Raw genomic sequence first — 13,814 nt, 5'->3', positions numbered from 1 at the left:
TCTGAGAAGCCGACCATCACTGTATTTAGTTGGGATCCTGTATTTTCCAGTCCTGCCTAAGTGGTTCCATTGCTCACTGTTGCATAGGACTTTTCCTTAAGACGCTGATTACAGGACCGTGCAGCCCATACTAGTGATTTACTCCAAGTATTAGCACAACCTGAATACGTCCAGCAATAGAGGATGGTAGAGGGAACGTGGAACAGTGGTTTTGCCAGTGCAAACTGTCACATCTCTGCTGACGTCTTTATGACAACCAGATGCATCTACTTTGCAGAAACCTGTGTCTCTCTAAACGCTATCCTTCTTGCTATTTTCCTTTTAATGCAACGCTCATGGACATTTTGGTGTGCAATAGGCAAATTTAGATGCCATTAACTCTTCATAAGCATAAAGAATCCAACCATTTGGCAGTGATGGGTCTAAGTCAGCAAGTTAGTGTGCTCAGAATGGAAATTGTTTGCAATTTCTTTTCCACCTGTGCATAAATTTGTCGCTCCAGGCATTTCAGTCCTTCTTGGAAGACGGAATAGCTTGAAAGATTCCTTATCTCTGTATTCGTCTCTTCTCTGAAAATGACTTTCAGAAGTGGCAGATAAAACACCTGCACAGCCCTGAAAGTGTCATTTTTAGGGGCTGAAATCGGTATGTAAGGAAGCCTAGAGACATCAAGACGCAGCATTCTTAATAACCAGAGATCTCTCCTAGCTCGTTTGCCTGCAGCAGCCTCCGCCTGCTCTGTCATGTGGCAATTCATTAGGATGTCATCACTGTGATTTGTCTTACCTGTGTCTGCGTTTGCAGGGACTACTACATAACCATGGTGAAATGGGCAACCAGCACCAAGGTGGCAGTAAACTGGCTGAACAGGGCCCAGAACGTGTCTATCCTGACGCTGTGCGACGCCACCACGGGAGTCTGCACGAAGGTAAGGCGAGATGAGCCAAATGGTCGTTCGCCATCGGTTTTCATAACCCACACCAGGAGAAAGTAGTTCAGTTGTTCTCACCTGGCAACAAACCAGCTGGCACACGTTTATTTGGGCAGAATATAAAAAATGTTTGCAATATTTACTTTTTTTTACACCTTCTACAAAGCCGGGAACAGAGTGTGTGTGTGTGTGTGTAAGAGAGTACGCACAAGCACACACACACATTGAAAGGGCTGTCACGCATTGGAACAGGCTGCCCGGGGAAGCAGTTGGGTCTCCATCCCTGGAGGTATTTAAAAGACGGGTAGATGTGACACTGAGGGACATGATTTAGTGGTGGACTTGGCAGTGTTAGGGGTACAGCTGGACTTGATCTTAACAGTCTTTTCCAACCTAAATGATTCTATGATTTTATATATTTAATGGCATTAAAAATGGCTCTTGCTTATCTACCTGCATTTTAATTGTAGTTAATTAATCCCTACTTTAGACGCACTAACGTAAATGGCATATTGACATAACCTGCGTAAGTAACAGCAGATACCACCTTTTAAACTGGCTTAGGTGTTTCCACAGCAGAAAAGTGTTCTGATATATCTATTCCTCGTAAAAATGATGCAATACTATGCATAGGGCACAGTGCAGAGTCTTCACAACTTTCATTTCAAACTTTGTTTATTTTTTAACAAGCTTTATTTCTTTGGGGAATTATATATCCTGTGGGTTTGTGTGTTTTGTCTGTATGAGTAAAATGTTTTCTCGAGCGAGTGCATGCTTGTTCACGAGAGAGGAAAGACAATGAGAGCAGTCACTGGATTACACTCCTGAAACACACATTTAAACAGTTTCGTTGCGCTTCTGCACAACTTTTCAGAGTCAATCCAACCGCTTCCTGCACTGATAAGTTAGATGTAATACATCCAAAGTATGGCATTTAATGATCTTGTTTTGTTTTAGAAACACGAAGATGAAAGCGAAGGCTGGCTGCACAGACAGGTAATAGTGATCTTCTCTTTGTGGTCAAGTTTTTGGTAGGTTTTTTATTTCATTGTTTTTCCCCCAAAGAGAAAAACTGATTTCCAGACCTAAGAAAGATACGTGGAAGATGGCACAATTTGTATTATAGAAAAGGGTTTCTCAGTAATAAACTAGTTCTTATTGAAGATGCCGTCTTCTCTGATAGGTCCCATAGTTCTTAGCCTTCAATTTGCTTGGATTTAAAAGAGACGAGAAGCTGATGCTGGTGGAAGTTCACCCCCTGACAGTATCTGTGTGAGACTCATCACCTTCAGAGGCAGTCCTTCGTACCCCGCTTTTGGGACTGATGATGATTGTAAGCAGCACAGTGGTTGCATTCTTGTCTTCTAGGCAGGAAAGGTGTTCACTGGCGAAAACAGAAGATCAATGGTTGTTTCATGAAACGTGCCTATGTCCATTCAGAGACAAAATCATGCCAATGGGACTTTTAAGTCATTTGAGCTAAATTTGACAAAATTATCTGTGTTACTCTCCAGCTATTTGCACATGTAAGAAGGGTGAAAAATAAAATTAAATTGTCTGGGGTAATTGAAACCATGAGAGCTTACATGTGCTATGTGCTGCTATCCCCCAAATGAAATAAAACAAAGATGAAAATAAACCCTGAAAAAAAAAAAATCAAAAATAAAATAGAAAGTTTAAATGCCTGAGAAGTTCTGATTTATGGGATTTTTCTTTTTTTTTTTCTTTTTTTTTTTCTTTTCAGAAAAGAGTGTTTTTTTCAAGGTATGTCTGTATAAAACCTCTAGATTTCCAGCATGTAAGTCTCCTGAAGATCATTTATAACACTTCCCCAGCAGTCGGGTTGTGAAGTGACCTCAGATTTGATTAAGCTGTTCTTTGGAGAGAAGCTGCTGATACCAATTCAGCCACAATAGCGAACTGTTTTTCATGGGATATATGAATGCCAGACAGGGAGTAGCATATCAGATGAAGATCTTGTACTATATTTTTCCAAGTCCAGATTTAAAGCATTTCACATTTTTGTCACAGCTTGTTCAGAGGATCCAAGAACCTGTAGAAACCGTGGTACATCAGTTCACAGCAAGAACAATGATCTTCTCTGTTCCAGTGGCTGTCCTACAGCAAGGGGCTGTGTCTGATCCAGATAAAAATTGATTTTACAGAGAAAATAGATTTTGTGCTCCAAGCATTTCAAATAATCTTTTGCTGGTATACTCGGGTACAGAGTAAAAGTGCTGCTGAGTATTCTTTACATTTGTAAAGGCAGTGTTGGCTTGGGTAGAAAACAAAAGCTTCAAAGACAAGCCAAGTCAAGAGAAAATTAAATTGCTCATATTTTGTATCTTTAAAATTAAAAAAAAAAAAGAAAAGTAGTTCAGAGGATTCATTTATTTTTTAAACCCAAGAACGGTTTTAATCCTTTAATGGCTATTTACTGGGACCTCCATTACTGCAGTATAGTAAAACTTGTGTTTTTACAGGGCTGTGGTTCTTTAGACGTTCCCCTACTACATGGACAAGCATTAAAAGGTGGTGCTTTGTCCTGAGTAACTGTAGTAAATGATCTGTCAGTCTTTAACGGGCCTGCTCCAAGGATGATCTGTCTCCAATAGATGCAGGAGAAAATAGGATATAGTATGTCTCCAAACATGATATACTTAGTTTGACATTAGAGAAGTGTATTGATTACAGCCAAATGAGTCAGACGTCTCAGAACTAAACTAAGATAACACTTGCTATGGACTTTGGAGACATTTGATAATGCTCTTCAAAAGCTTTTGTAAGAACATGAAGAATTATAGAGCCCTTTCGCCTGTATTTCTGACAAAATTACTTAAAATTCTGGTTTTGACTGAATATTTGATTACTAGCATAATTGGATTCTCTATATTTACCTTTTACTCTATGACACATTCATCTAATAACTGGAAAGTTTCTTTCATGGCAGGTGTGTCTGACTACAAGAATGATGTGAAAATGCTAAATGCTAGTGTGAGTCCCCTAACCTCTTTAAGGAGGAGATGAATTCCACTTTAGGCAGCTATTGGAGGAGCTCAGGAGTGTGACTCAGCTCAAGATGAAGACTCCTTGGTTGACACATTTTAATATAGGTGCCCAACTCCCCTCTGTAGACAGACAGTATGGTGAGCAGTGTGGTCACACGGTCAACGGACCTTGAAAGTGATTCATGCCACCCTGAAGAAGACACCCATTGCCTGGTTGGCCAGCTTGCTCTGTATGCTCCATTGACCGGACCTTTTTTGAGAAGGACCCCCATTTTAAATCAATAGGACCAAGGAATCTGGCTCCTTGCTTCATTCTTTAAAATACTCCTTCAAAGTACTCCAAACACCTGATTTGGAAACCATATGAGAGCTTTACCTTTTTCTTGGAGGTTTAAGTAAATCTGATCTTCCTGGAATATGGGCAAACTTCACAATAGACTGGAAGTAGGAGACAAGGAGAGGAAAACATCGGTATCAGAAGATACGCACCAAGGACGTGAGAGAGTCTCCAAGGATGACAGGGTTGACTTTTCAGCTGCCTGAAACACTGGGCGTTCTGAGATAGGGCGTACAACCCATGAATTTGAATTTTGTTGTTATAGTAGTATCTCGGTGAAATTTAATAGTCTGTGTATGGAAGGTCATAGTAAATGATCTTGTGTTCCCTTCTGGGCTCATGAATTAATTTTATTCAAGTTCAGAAACTTTGGAGAGCTTCTCTCCAACACAGGCAAAGACAAATACTGGTGTCACCATCTGTGTAGCTGAAAAATAGGATAAATTATTCAAAATATAGTGAGAAATATACAGTATTTATACAGGTTTTGCTAGAAAGTGTCTGTCACTCCTTGTCTGATGATATGACCAGAATTTTCAAACCTTTTACACAAATTAGAGCAGGTGCATGTTCACTGAAGCTGCCTAGGGATTTTGGAAGTTTTTACTGCTTTTATTTATATATTTGCTTGTGCACTTCCGAGCATAAAAGCCAGATTGAACTTTACTCATACTTTTGCTTAAATATACAAATTCTTTGCAACAGTAATTATAGCTATAAGCAATTGTGTTTCAATTTTTTGTGAAGAAGCCATTTCCCGATAGTGCCGGTGATGGTCATATACAGGCAATGAGTCAGCAAGGGAGAAATAAGACAATTCCTGAGCACCTGCTGGAGATGAACTTTACTGGCATTTTAATTGGCTTATTTATTTAATTGTGAATGTGGCCTGAACAAATTTAATTATAAACCAGGGTGCAATTCCAACTCCATCAAAGGCTATGGACTTTGACGTTGACGTCGGCAGTGCCAGGAGATTACCACAAAATTCTTTAGAGACATATAACCTCCAAAACTGCCTGAGTGGGCTGGCTGGCCTCCCCTGATAACAGTTCCTTTGGGCTGAGTTTTTCTTTCCAATCCTCCTATTTCCCTAACGTTTCAGGTCACCTAAGTCTGAAAATAAAGACTTTTGCTCTATCAAAAGGTTGAAATGTTGAGTACCTCACACCGTTTTTCTTTTATAACTCCCTTGTCTTAAAACTGACAGCATAATAACCCAGTAATGATTCTCTCATACGTAGTTAATAGGCAGAATGAAATGAGATTCTTTTAAATAAAAACAGAGCTCGGAGAACCTTACAAACAGGACTGACTGTTTCACCCTGTAAAGCCCTTTTGTCATGTAACAACCCCATAATTGACCTAAAGTTGCCCTAAAGACAAAGGATGAAGCAGAAATAGGACCCAAAGCCCCATATTTCAAATGCACAAATTCACCTGCCAGAGCTAACCAAACAGCGTGTCGTTACAGTGTCTTTGGTGTTTAAATGAAGAGTCCCGATTTCGGCCAGTGGAGGAGATTGATACTCAGAGGCATGGGCTCCTCTCCAGTGATGACCTTGTATTTTGATGGCAGGTGGCCTGGCTTCAGAGATGGCCATTGGTGTGTTGTGTCCAACCACAGATGATCATGGGGACAAGGATGGAGGATGAAGCTCAGTATTGCCCCCGGGGATGAGTGTGGCAGAGGGTGAAAAGAGATCTTCCCCTTGCTCTCAGAGGAGGAGGTGACTTCGTTGTCACAATAATGCTGATGAGAATCTATAACACTTCATTGTATTTCAATGAACTGCTTGCCAAAACGCAAAGAGTTAAAAGGATTTATATCACACCTGTTTATCAGAGCTATTGCCAGGTGACACTTAAAGTATTGGGGAATTTCCCTGAAAGAATAAATACTTACAGAGCAAAATCATTAATTCTGGGATCTGGACAAAGGTGCATCAGAAAGAGTGGCTACAGATCCAGTGATGCTCAGTGATCCCTCTCCATACCTCTGTAATACACTTTACATTTTTTTTATTGTTATTCCCTTGTTCCAGGACTTTATGCCCTTCTCTAAGATCTCAGACTGCCCTTAGTGTTGTCCCCTCATGCATCCTGATTCTGTCAAACTTGGGATAAGCTTCTGAGGCACTCCTTGGTTTCTTCTTCTCCTGACCATTTGCAGATACACTGTCCTGTGCTGCGCAGCTCTGAACTCCAGCACTGATTCCTCCAGGCGTCAGGGAACCCTCCAGCAGCCTCCCATCACCTTATCTCTTCCACAAAAGCTGAAATCTTTGGTGGCATCATTTTGATACACAGCGTTAAACAGGTTGCTGGAAATGGAGTTGCTGCTGCTTTCTTTTACTGATAGCGACGCAGGTTGGTTAGTCCCACCAGTTCCTTCTGCAGACACGGAGTCATCCTTTATTTAGTGATTGTTCCTTCAACTCTGAGGGTGACTGGGTAGTCCTCAGCTCCAACCACCAGATTTCCTTCCTGCTCTACCCTGGGGACAATCGCCCATCACAGGTGAGCAGCTCTGGGTAGATCTGCTTCCTGAACCAGGCCACTGCCTCTTCACATGGGTCCCGGAAAGGCAAATGGGATCAGGGACCCACATTTACTGACTTAGATTTAAGCTTCAATTTAAGCTGCTGTAGAATCATACAAGAGTTTCCTTACTTTTTTTTTCCCCTTATACCTGAGTCTTCAGAGCACTGAGTTACTGCTACGGGTAGCTGACATGAGGACATCCTGCTGCGTAGGAAAAGTACTTTCTTTTGCCAGCGTCGAACTGATCTCCTATTATTTTCAAGGTGTGCTCTTCTCGTGTTTTGGGCGTTCAGTGAATAATAGTCAGCCAAAAGCTCAAACTTTTTGTATCACATGCAGAACATTTTAATTACATGCCCAGTGTAGCTCCCAACGGTATAAAATCCTGTTCCAAAAGCCTTTCAGCCTGACGCGTCCCCCTCATTTACCATCCGGGATAAGTCACCAGCTCTGTCGAGATCTTAAAGTTCTGGTTGTATTAACGTGTTGCCTTCCTGGCAACAGGAACACGCAAACAGGCTGTCGCATAACATCAGCCGAGCGCTAAAACCTCGCGTCTGCCATCCCTGCCATGCACCTCCTTCCCCCGTCACTGAATGAACCTCAAACTAATCCGCGCAACGCCTGCTCTCCCTGGCAGAGACGGATTGCGGGAATATATAATGCAGTAGGCGCAGATATAGAAACGTAGGGTGAACTCATCGCTGTTTCCCTCAGTAAAGGAAAGCCCGTCGAGCAGAAGGTTTGCCCGAGTTATCACCGGTTGTTTTTCAATGAGGTTTCTCCTGTCGTGAAAGACATTTGGAAATAATATAGAGTTTCACGTTTCAAGTTCCGGAACAATGTCAGAAACAAATGAAACCATTATTTCATAGAACTGCAACAAACTGCAAATGGGTATATTTTAAAATATACTGAAAATCTAAGCGGGGAAAAACAAAAGGAAAAACAAACAGTTTGAAGGCCTAATACAGTGTTGATAAATCTGATAAATAGTGGAAAAGAATTAATCAGTAAAGAACTAGGAGCAAAAGAACGCACAGTAAGAATAATGTGTTAGCTTATGAGAAATAAAAATGTTTATTTCTTTGCTGTAGGTGTTTGCATTAGCCATAAGTCTTCCTGCACAATCAAATTCTTCTGGTTCAGTGTGGTATCTTGACATGCGCCAAGCAGAAAGCTGAGGTGTTTGATAAACCTTGAACCAAAGGACGACCCAGAAGAGGCTGAGCAACAATTTCCCTGTTGATTGTTCTTGAAGAAGGAGCCATGAAGCTCCATGGAGCCAGAGGCCGGGGCAGGCAGGGCTCAGCCGGTCCCCAGAAAAGCCTGATATCACAGGAAAGGTTCAGCAGTGGTTCAGCTCTTGTTTTAGAACCAACTATTCAAGATGCAGAGTGGAGGAGCTTCACCTAGCCAGTTCCCTTGGTACAGTGCTTCTGTGTCACAACATACGGACCATACTTCTGCTTTCCCTTGTAATCTGCTGGTCAGCCGTCTCCTGCAGTGGAGACCTTCCATGTGCCTCGGGGTTCCTGTACAAAAAGAAAACAAAGACCCTTCCAGGAAATGCTTGCTTGTCACATGCGGTGTTTGATTTCCTTCTGCTGGGTCTCTTCTGCCTCTGGTTGAAAGTTCTAGTCACCCAATAAAAGTCTATCATGGCGTTCACCTGGGAGCTCTGTGTCAAAGACAGTTTTGCAAGATATCCTCCCCTTTGTAAATAATTCAGTGAAATAAGCATTTGTAAGAGGGTAGGAAAAGACAGCAGTTAGTTGTGTTTCCTCGAGGACAGGAATAGATCAGTTCTTCCAGCAGAGTAAACAGGGTTTGTCATACTTGTGCTGACAGGGTTCAAACCATTTCTAAAGGCTTCATTCCAACTGCCCCGACCAGCCAGCGGTATGTGTGCACTGTTTGCTTTGCAAATAGGAATTTACTTTATAGCCAAGGGACTCTCCTTACTGCCTGTCTCCCCACAGCTGAAAGGTGTCTGCTTTCCTGAGAGCCCAGAAGCAATAATTTTCGAAACTTTCTCTGGTTTTCAGTGGTTTTTTTTGTTTCCCTCAGGTTGCTGTTAAAGAGCCCCCTCTATTCCCATGTGAATTAATTTCACAGGGGTTTGCAGTGCTGAGCAATTTTAAATACAATAAATTAATGGTAATGCAACCCTTAAATTTGCCCCTTACAGAACGAAGAGCCAATTTTTTCCAAGGACGGTCGGAAGTTTTTCTTTGTCCGAGCCATTCCCCAGGGAGGACGCGGGAAGTTCTACCACATCGCCATGTCGTCATCACAGGTGACTGACTCGCTGCTGATGATTTGGGTCTCACCTGCAGTAGAAAGCAATAAAAAGCAGTATCTGTGCTCATAGGGGCCAGACGGGAAGGTGCAAATGTAGAATGTGGGTCTTGTGCACAAAACAAAACCTTCAGTCATGGCTTATTGGGCATAAGATAACATGAATTCCCATATGAGATGGTACTTAAAATAAAAAGGTCAACCGTCTCTTTCCAAACAGTATCATTGCTTTGTTTTGGTTTTTTAGTGCCTTAGTTGTACATAAATAAGTAAATCCCTGAACTGCCATAAAGGATTAATCAGAAGCTCATGGGTACGCTGGATTAGAGGAAGGGGTTTGAAGCCGTTGTGTGCTGAATTCATCCCATTATCTTCAATGGAGTTATGGTTGAGATGATTCTGACGCTGTATTTTTTCTATGCCTTCGGATTCACAGAAATAGCAGGGGGAGGGGTGGAAATTACGCATGGGTGGTTTATTTTTAATAGGTAATGGAGTCAAAAGAGCTCCCTTTTCCAGCAGAGAAGCTTTGCTCAGATACCTTCTTTTAAGAATAAAGAAATCTAATTCTCTTTTCTTTCTGGCAGCCCAATAGTAGCAGCGATAACTTACAGTCTATTACATCTGGCGACTGGGATGTGACAAAGATATTGGCATATGATGAAAAGAGGCATAAAATGTAAGTAAACTTTGGTCCAACAAATCAGTCTTCCCTTGCTTAGCCTTGCTCTATAGTGCCAATGGTGTTGTGTATGCATCTGAAATGTATGAGCAGAAGGAGGTGGGGATAAGGCAGAAGGAGAAGCATTTTGTCTTGACCTCTCACACCATTCCATATATTTTGTCTTATTTTGGTTTTGTCTGCATGGTTCAAACCTTTCGTTTTCTGACTATTAACTACATTTGTGTAGAGGAGTGGTTTCTCCTGCTGCAACTTCTATATTAACCACTGAAGTCTATCTTTGTTGGCCCCCTAGACAGTCAGTTTTAGAAAGAGACCTTCATTGACCAGCAAAAATATCAGTGCATCAGAAAACAAGTATTTAGTTAGAATAGCAAAAAATCCCCACCCTTCTTCACACCTGCTTGTAAGATAACTTCTGTAAATGCTTACTTTTGAAAAATACATTTCAAGAAATTACGTAATAAAATGTTTGAAAGGCTTTCTGGAACCAAATACCAGATAGATTCCTTTCCCAGCAAAGTTTCAGCTGGATACAAGGCTCTCACTCCTCATTTTCTTAAGGTCACTGAGTGAAAAGCCTCTGGAATATGAGAAACTTTGAATGATCATTAATAGCACAATGCTCCTTCAAGGATTTGAATGCCCTCAATTACTGATGACATCAGTACGATATGAGGGTCTTTACCACTTGGCAGAGCTAAGCAGCAAACTAGCACCAAAGTCTTATTTGCATTTTAACTGTCCAGTCAAGCAGAAAATACCAGGTGCAATTTGTGCAATCAAACTGTACATCAAGGCACGTGCAGCTCATTGGAAGTTGATCGGCCAGGCCAAGTATCCTGCCTGATGTGTTATTCACCCCGTGGATGCTACATTTGCTCCTGTGGTCTGTCATTATTCACACGAAATGCTTCTGGGGGATCGCTCTGGACCCCGTACGTTGGACTGAGGTTGGCCACCTCCAGCAGCACCTCTCTGTTACCTCCAGAAGCTGTCACCACACAACAGGGCTTTCGCTGTTTACCCAGAAAGGGGGTTCACCGCAGTCTCAGCGCAAAACAAGGGCAATGACATATTCTTCAACTTCATCCTCTACCTCCCCTGAAAGTCCAACTCCCTTTTACAAAGAGGACATTTCAGTGGGTTTCAAATCAGACCTCGGTTAGCTATCCACCTGGGCAAAGGGTAAATAGTGGTCAGAGAAGTAAAAATTAGTTCTAGAGAAAAAAGAAAGATGTTTAACAGTAATTCTGCACCGTAAAGCTTGAGGTGAAGATGTGAAGGTCTTTCACTTAATCCCTTGATCCTTTTTGATCTGCTGACATGACAAGTCTAGGGCCCAAACGTTTACATGGTTTTTTTTAACCGCAGTGCAGCCTACGACGTTCTTGCTCGAGCCTCCGCAGTGATGTGCCCCTCTGTACGGTTTTCTAATTCTGTTTAAACGTTCCTTGCCTTTACAAGATCAGGAAAACGGCTATGGGAATAAAGATGGTTTTGTATGAGATCCTCGTAAACACCCTTCTGATCATGCACTTGTCTTTTGAACTTTTTTTTCCCCAGTTATTTCCACAGCACAGAAGATTTGCCAAGAAGGCGACATTTATACAGGTATGTGCTTTACTAACTTCACACACAGAACTTCCCGTTTTTTCCATCTTGCGCAAATCATTACATAGAGATTGCAATAGAATCAGTTTCTCATGTGTTCGCCTTTAATGGCACTGCAAGATCTTGCAGCGTGCCACTGGAATAGACAGAACAGCACAACAATAGTAAACAAAATGCTTGACATTTGGAAATGTTTTACATTTAGCAGTTTTCTCATTTTATTGCAAATTTTAAATTGGTCTCAACTCACAAAACTCTCAAAATGAACTGATTAACACTTGAAAGAATTCAGAATTACATAAACTAAGGGTATAAACTGGTTTTATACTTCCAGACAGCAGTTTTCATGGAAATTTGATAGCACCTCACCTCTTTACAAAATTGAAAAGAAATAACAATATGTTATGTTTGCAAATGTTTTTATGCAATTCCAGATGACTTTAGTATCTTCCGGAACAGTATGATGAGTAAGAGGCTGGTTTTTAGTAAGCTATTGGTAGTGTAGCTATTGTGCAGTATCGTGGGAGCAGATTACAAAGGGGAGGAAACCCAAACTTTTAAATAATAATTTTGGAATTATTATTCCATTTGCCATATTTTTCCTCTCAATCCCCCTGCTGTCATCTCAGCAGCTGCAGTGAAGGGCAGAGTTGGCGATAGGTTCAGTTGACAGGGACAGTCAGTATGTTTTCCTTCTCTAACATGATGTCATACCTTTTTTTTCCCCAGTGGGAAGGAAACTAGAGCAAAATAAATTACCTATAATTGAATCGTTTTTTCCTTTTGAGACCTGTATGCCTGTTCACTGCACTCCACTGTGTTTTTTGAGAGTAGCTCAGCTCAGTGTTTTTTTTTCTTGGAGAAAAAAATAATCAAAATTATATTGACCATTCATTTCTCTTGAAATGGGAAGAAAATCTCATTTTAAACGCTGAGTCCAGGTACGGCTGCTCAAGAGCTGCTGGCATGAGCCAAAGAGCTTCCCACCCCTCGCTCATCTTGGCATGCAGCTCCCCCGGGTGCCTCATGAACACAGGCAACAGGGAAAGGGATGCCCAAAATGCTGATGTCCTTGACCGTACTTTGATCACACGGTGATCTTGGCCTCGCTTCATGTGTTTGCTTTCCTGCGCTGGGTGGTTTGACTGTCTCTTGTCCCAGCCCAAGCGGGTCAGCTCAGAAGCATCCTTGGCACGTGTTCATTGACAGAGCTCCACTGGAGTTCTGACAGCTTATATCACATGAAGATCTGGGGTTTGGTTTTGGGTTTGTTTTTTTTTTTTCTTCCTTTTTGTGTCTGATTTAGTAGCTTGTAAACAGGATTTAAGGCAGAAACATGATCTGAGCCTAAACAAGAACCCAAGAGCTGCTCAGTTCAGTCTCCGTAGCTCTAAACAGGTTGCTCAGCCTCATCTCATTCTACATCGAAATAGTAGCAAAAACGCTTATCTGCTTTACAGTAATAACTGGAAATTTCTATTAGTTAATATTCTTGAAGCATTTTGAAGTTTCAAAATGCCATAGCAGTGCAAAAAAATTTATTTATTAATATTTGTTAATAATCCGTAATTCATTCTTCAACCTTCAGTAGACTCTTACAAAACACTTCTGAGCATGTGGACAGACCACATTGCCTTCTTCAAAAACAGACCCCTAAATCTAATCTTTCCTTCCTACTTGGATGTTATAAGAGCAACTATTTAAACCCCTAAACAGGGCTTTGGCCTCTGAGGCAGCTGCTGGCAAACCAGACCAGTGAAGCAACCAATAAGAAACTTAAATAAAGCAATTCCAGCTCTTTATGGTCTATTGTAATATAAGTAGGTGTAGAAATACTGCTCCATTTTTTCATGCCTTCATTCACCGAATTATGACTTCCTCTTGTGGAATTGCAGCCATCATTTTCTTTTAAAAACTACACCTTCCCTCATAACCACCTGACCTTGCAAAAAAGACATCGGTATCCTTTTATATATTCTCCATTCAGGCAAAAAAAGCCATTACCGCTATTTAAACTCAACCGAATGGAAATGCTTTGTCTCTTACTAATGTTGGACACATTATATTTATGGTCTTGTTCTACGGTACAGTAAGGTTCAAGTCATGTTGCTTCCAGATAACATTTGCTCAGTGACCTTCATGGGCTTGTATTAACTTTTGCAGCGCAAGCACAAATGGGAACTTCAACAGGCGGTGCCTGTCGTGTGATCTGATTGAAAACTGTACCTATTTCAGTGCATCCTTCAGTCCCAAGCTGGAGTACTTCCTACTGACATGCGAAGGTATGTTGGGGTTTGTTATTTGCAGTTGTTGTGCCTAAGGATGGGATTTAGAGCTGGCACTGATATCTTTAGATACACCATATACCTGTGGGCAGCTTCGAAAGGCTGGCCATAA

The 13,814-nt window shown here is 41.4% G+C and overlaps 1 protein-coding gene across 1 annotated transcript in view; it reads left to right on the top strand.

Annotated features, from left to right (window-relative positions):
- Positions 1–13,814, top strand: part of DPP6 (dipeptidyl peptidase like 6) — a 421,502-nt gene that overhangs the window by 367,936 nt on the left and 39,752 nt on the right. Inside the window, exons 11-16 of the mRNA XM_054193068.1 lie at positions 805–928; positions 1,889–1,927; positions 9,012–9,119; positions 9,709–9,800; positions 11,370–11,417; positions 13,581–13,699. Of these exons, the coding sequence (XP_054049043.1) occupies positions 805–928; positions 1,889–1,927; positions 9,012–9,119; positions 9,709–9,800; positions 11,370–11,417; positions 13,581–13,699 (530 nt within the window). The remainder of the gene's footprint in view (positions 1–804; positions 929–1,888; positions 1,928–9,011; positions 9,120–9,708; positions 9,801–11,369; positions 11,418–13,580; positions 13,700–13,814) is intronic.

The sequence above is a fragment of the Rissa tridactyla genome, chromosome 2 (genome assembly GCF_028500815.1).
Source record: "Rissa tridactyla isolate bRisTri1 chromosome 2, bRisTri1.patW.cur.20221130, whole genome shotgun sequence".
Lineage (NCBI taxonomy): Eukaryota > Metazoa > Chordata > Aves > Charadriiformes > Laridae > Rissa > Rissa tridactyla.
This window is presented reverse-complemented; position numbering and strand designations above follow the sequence as displayed.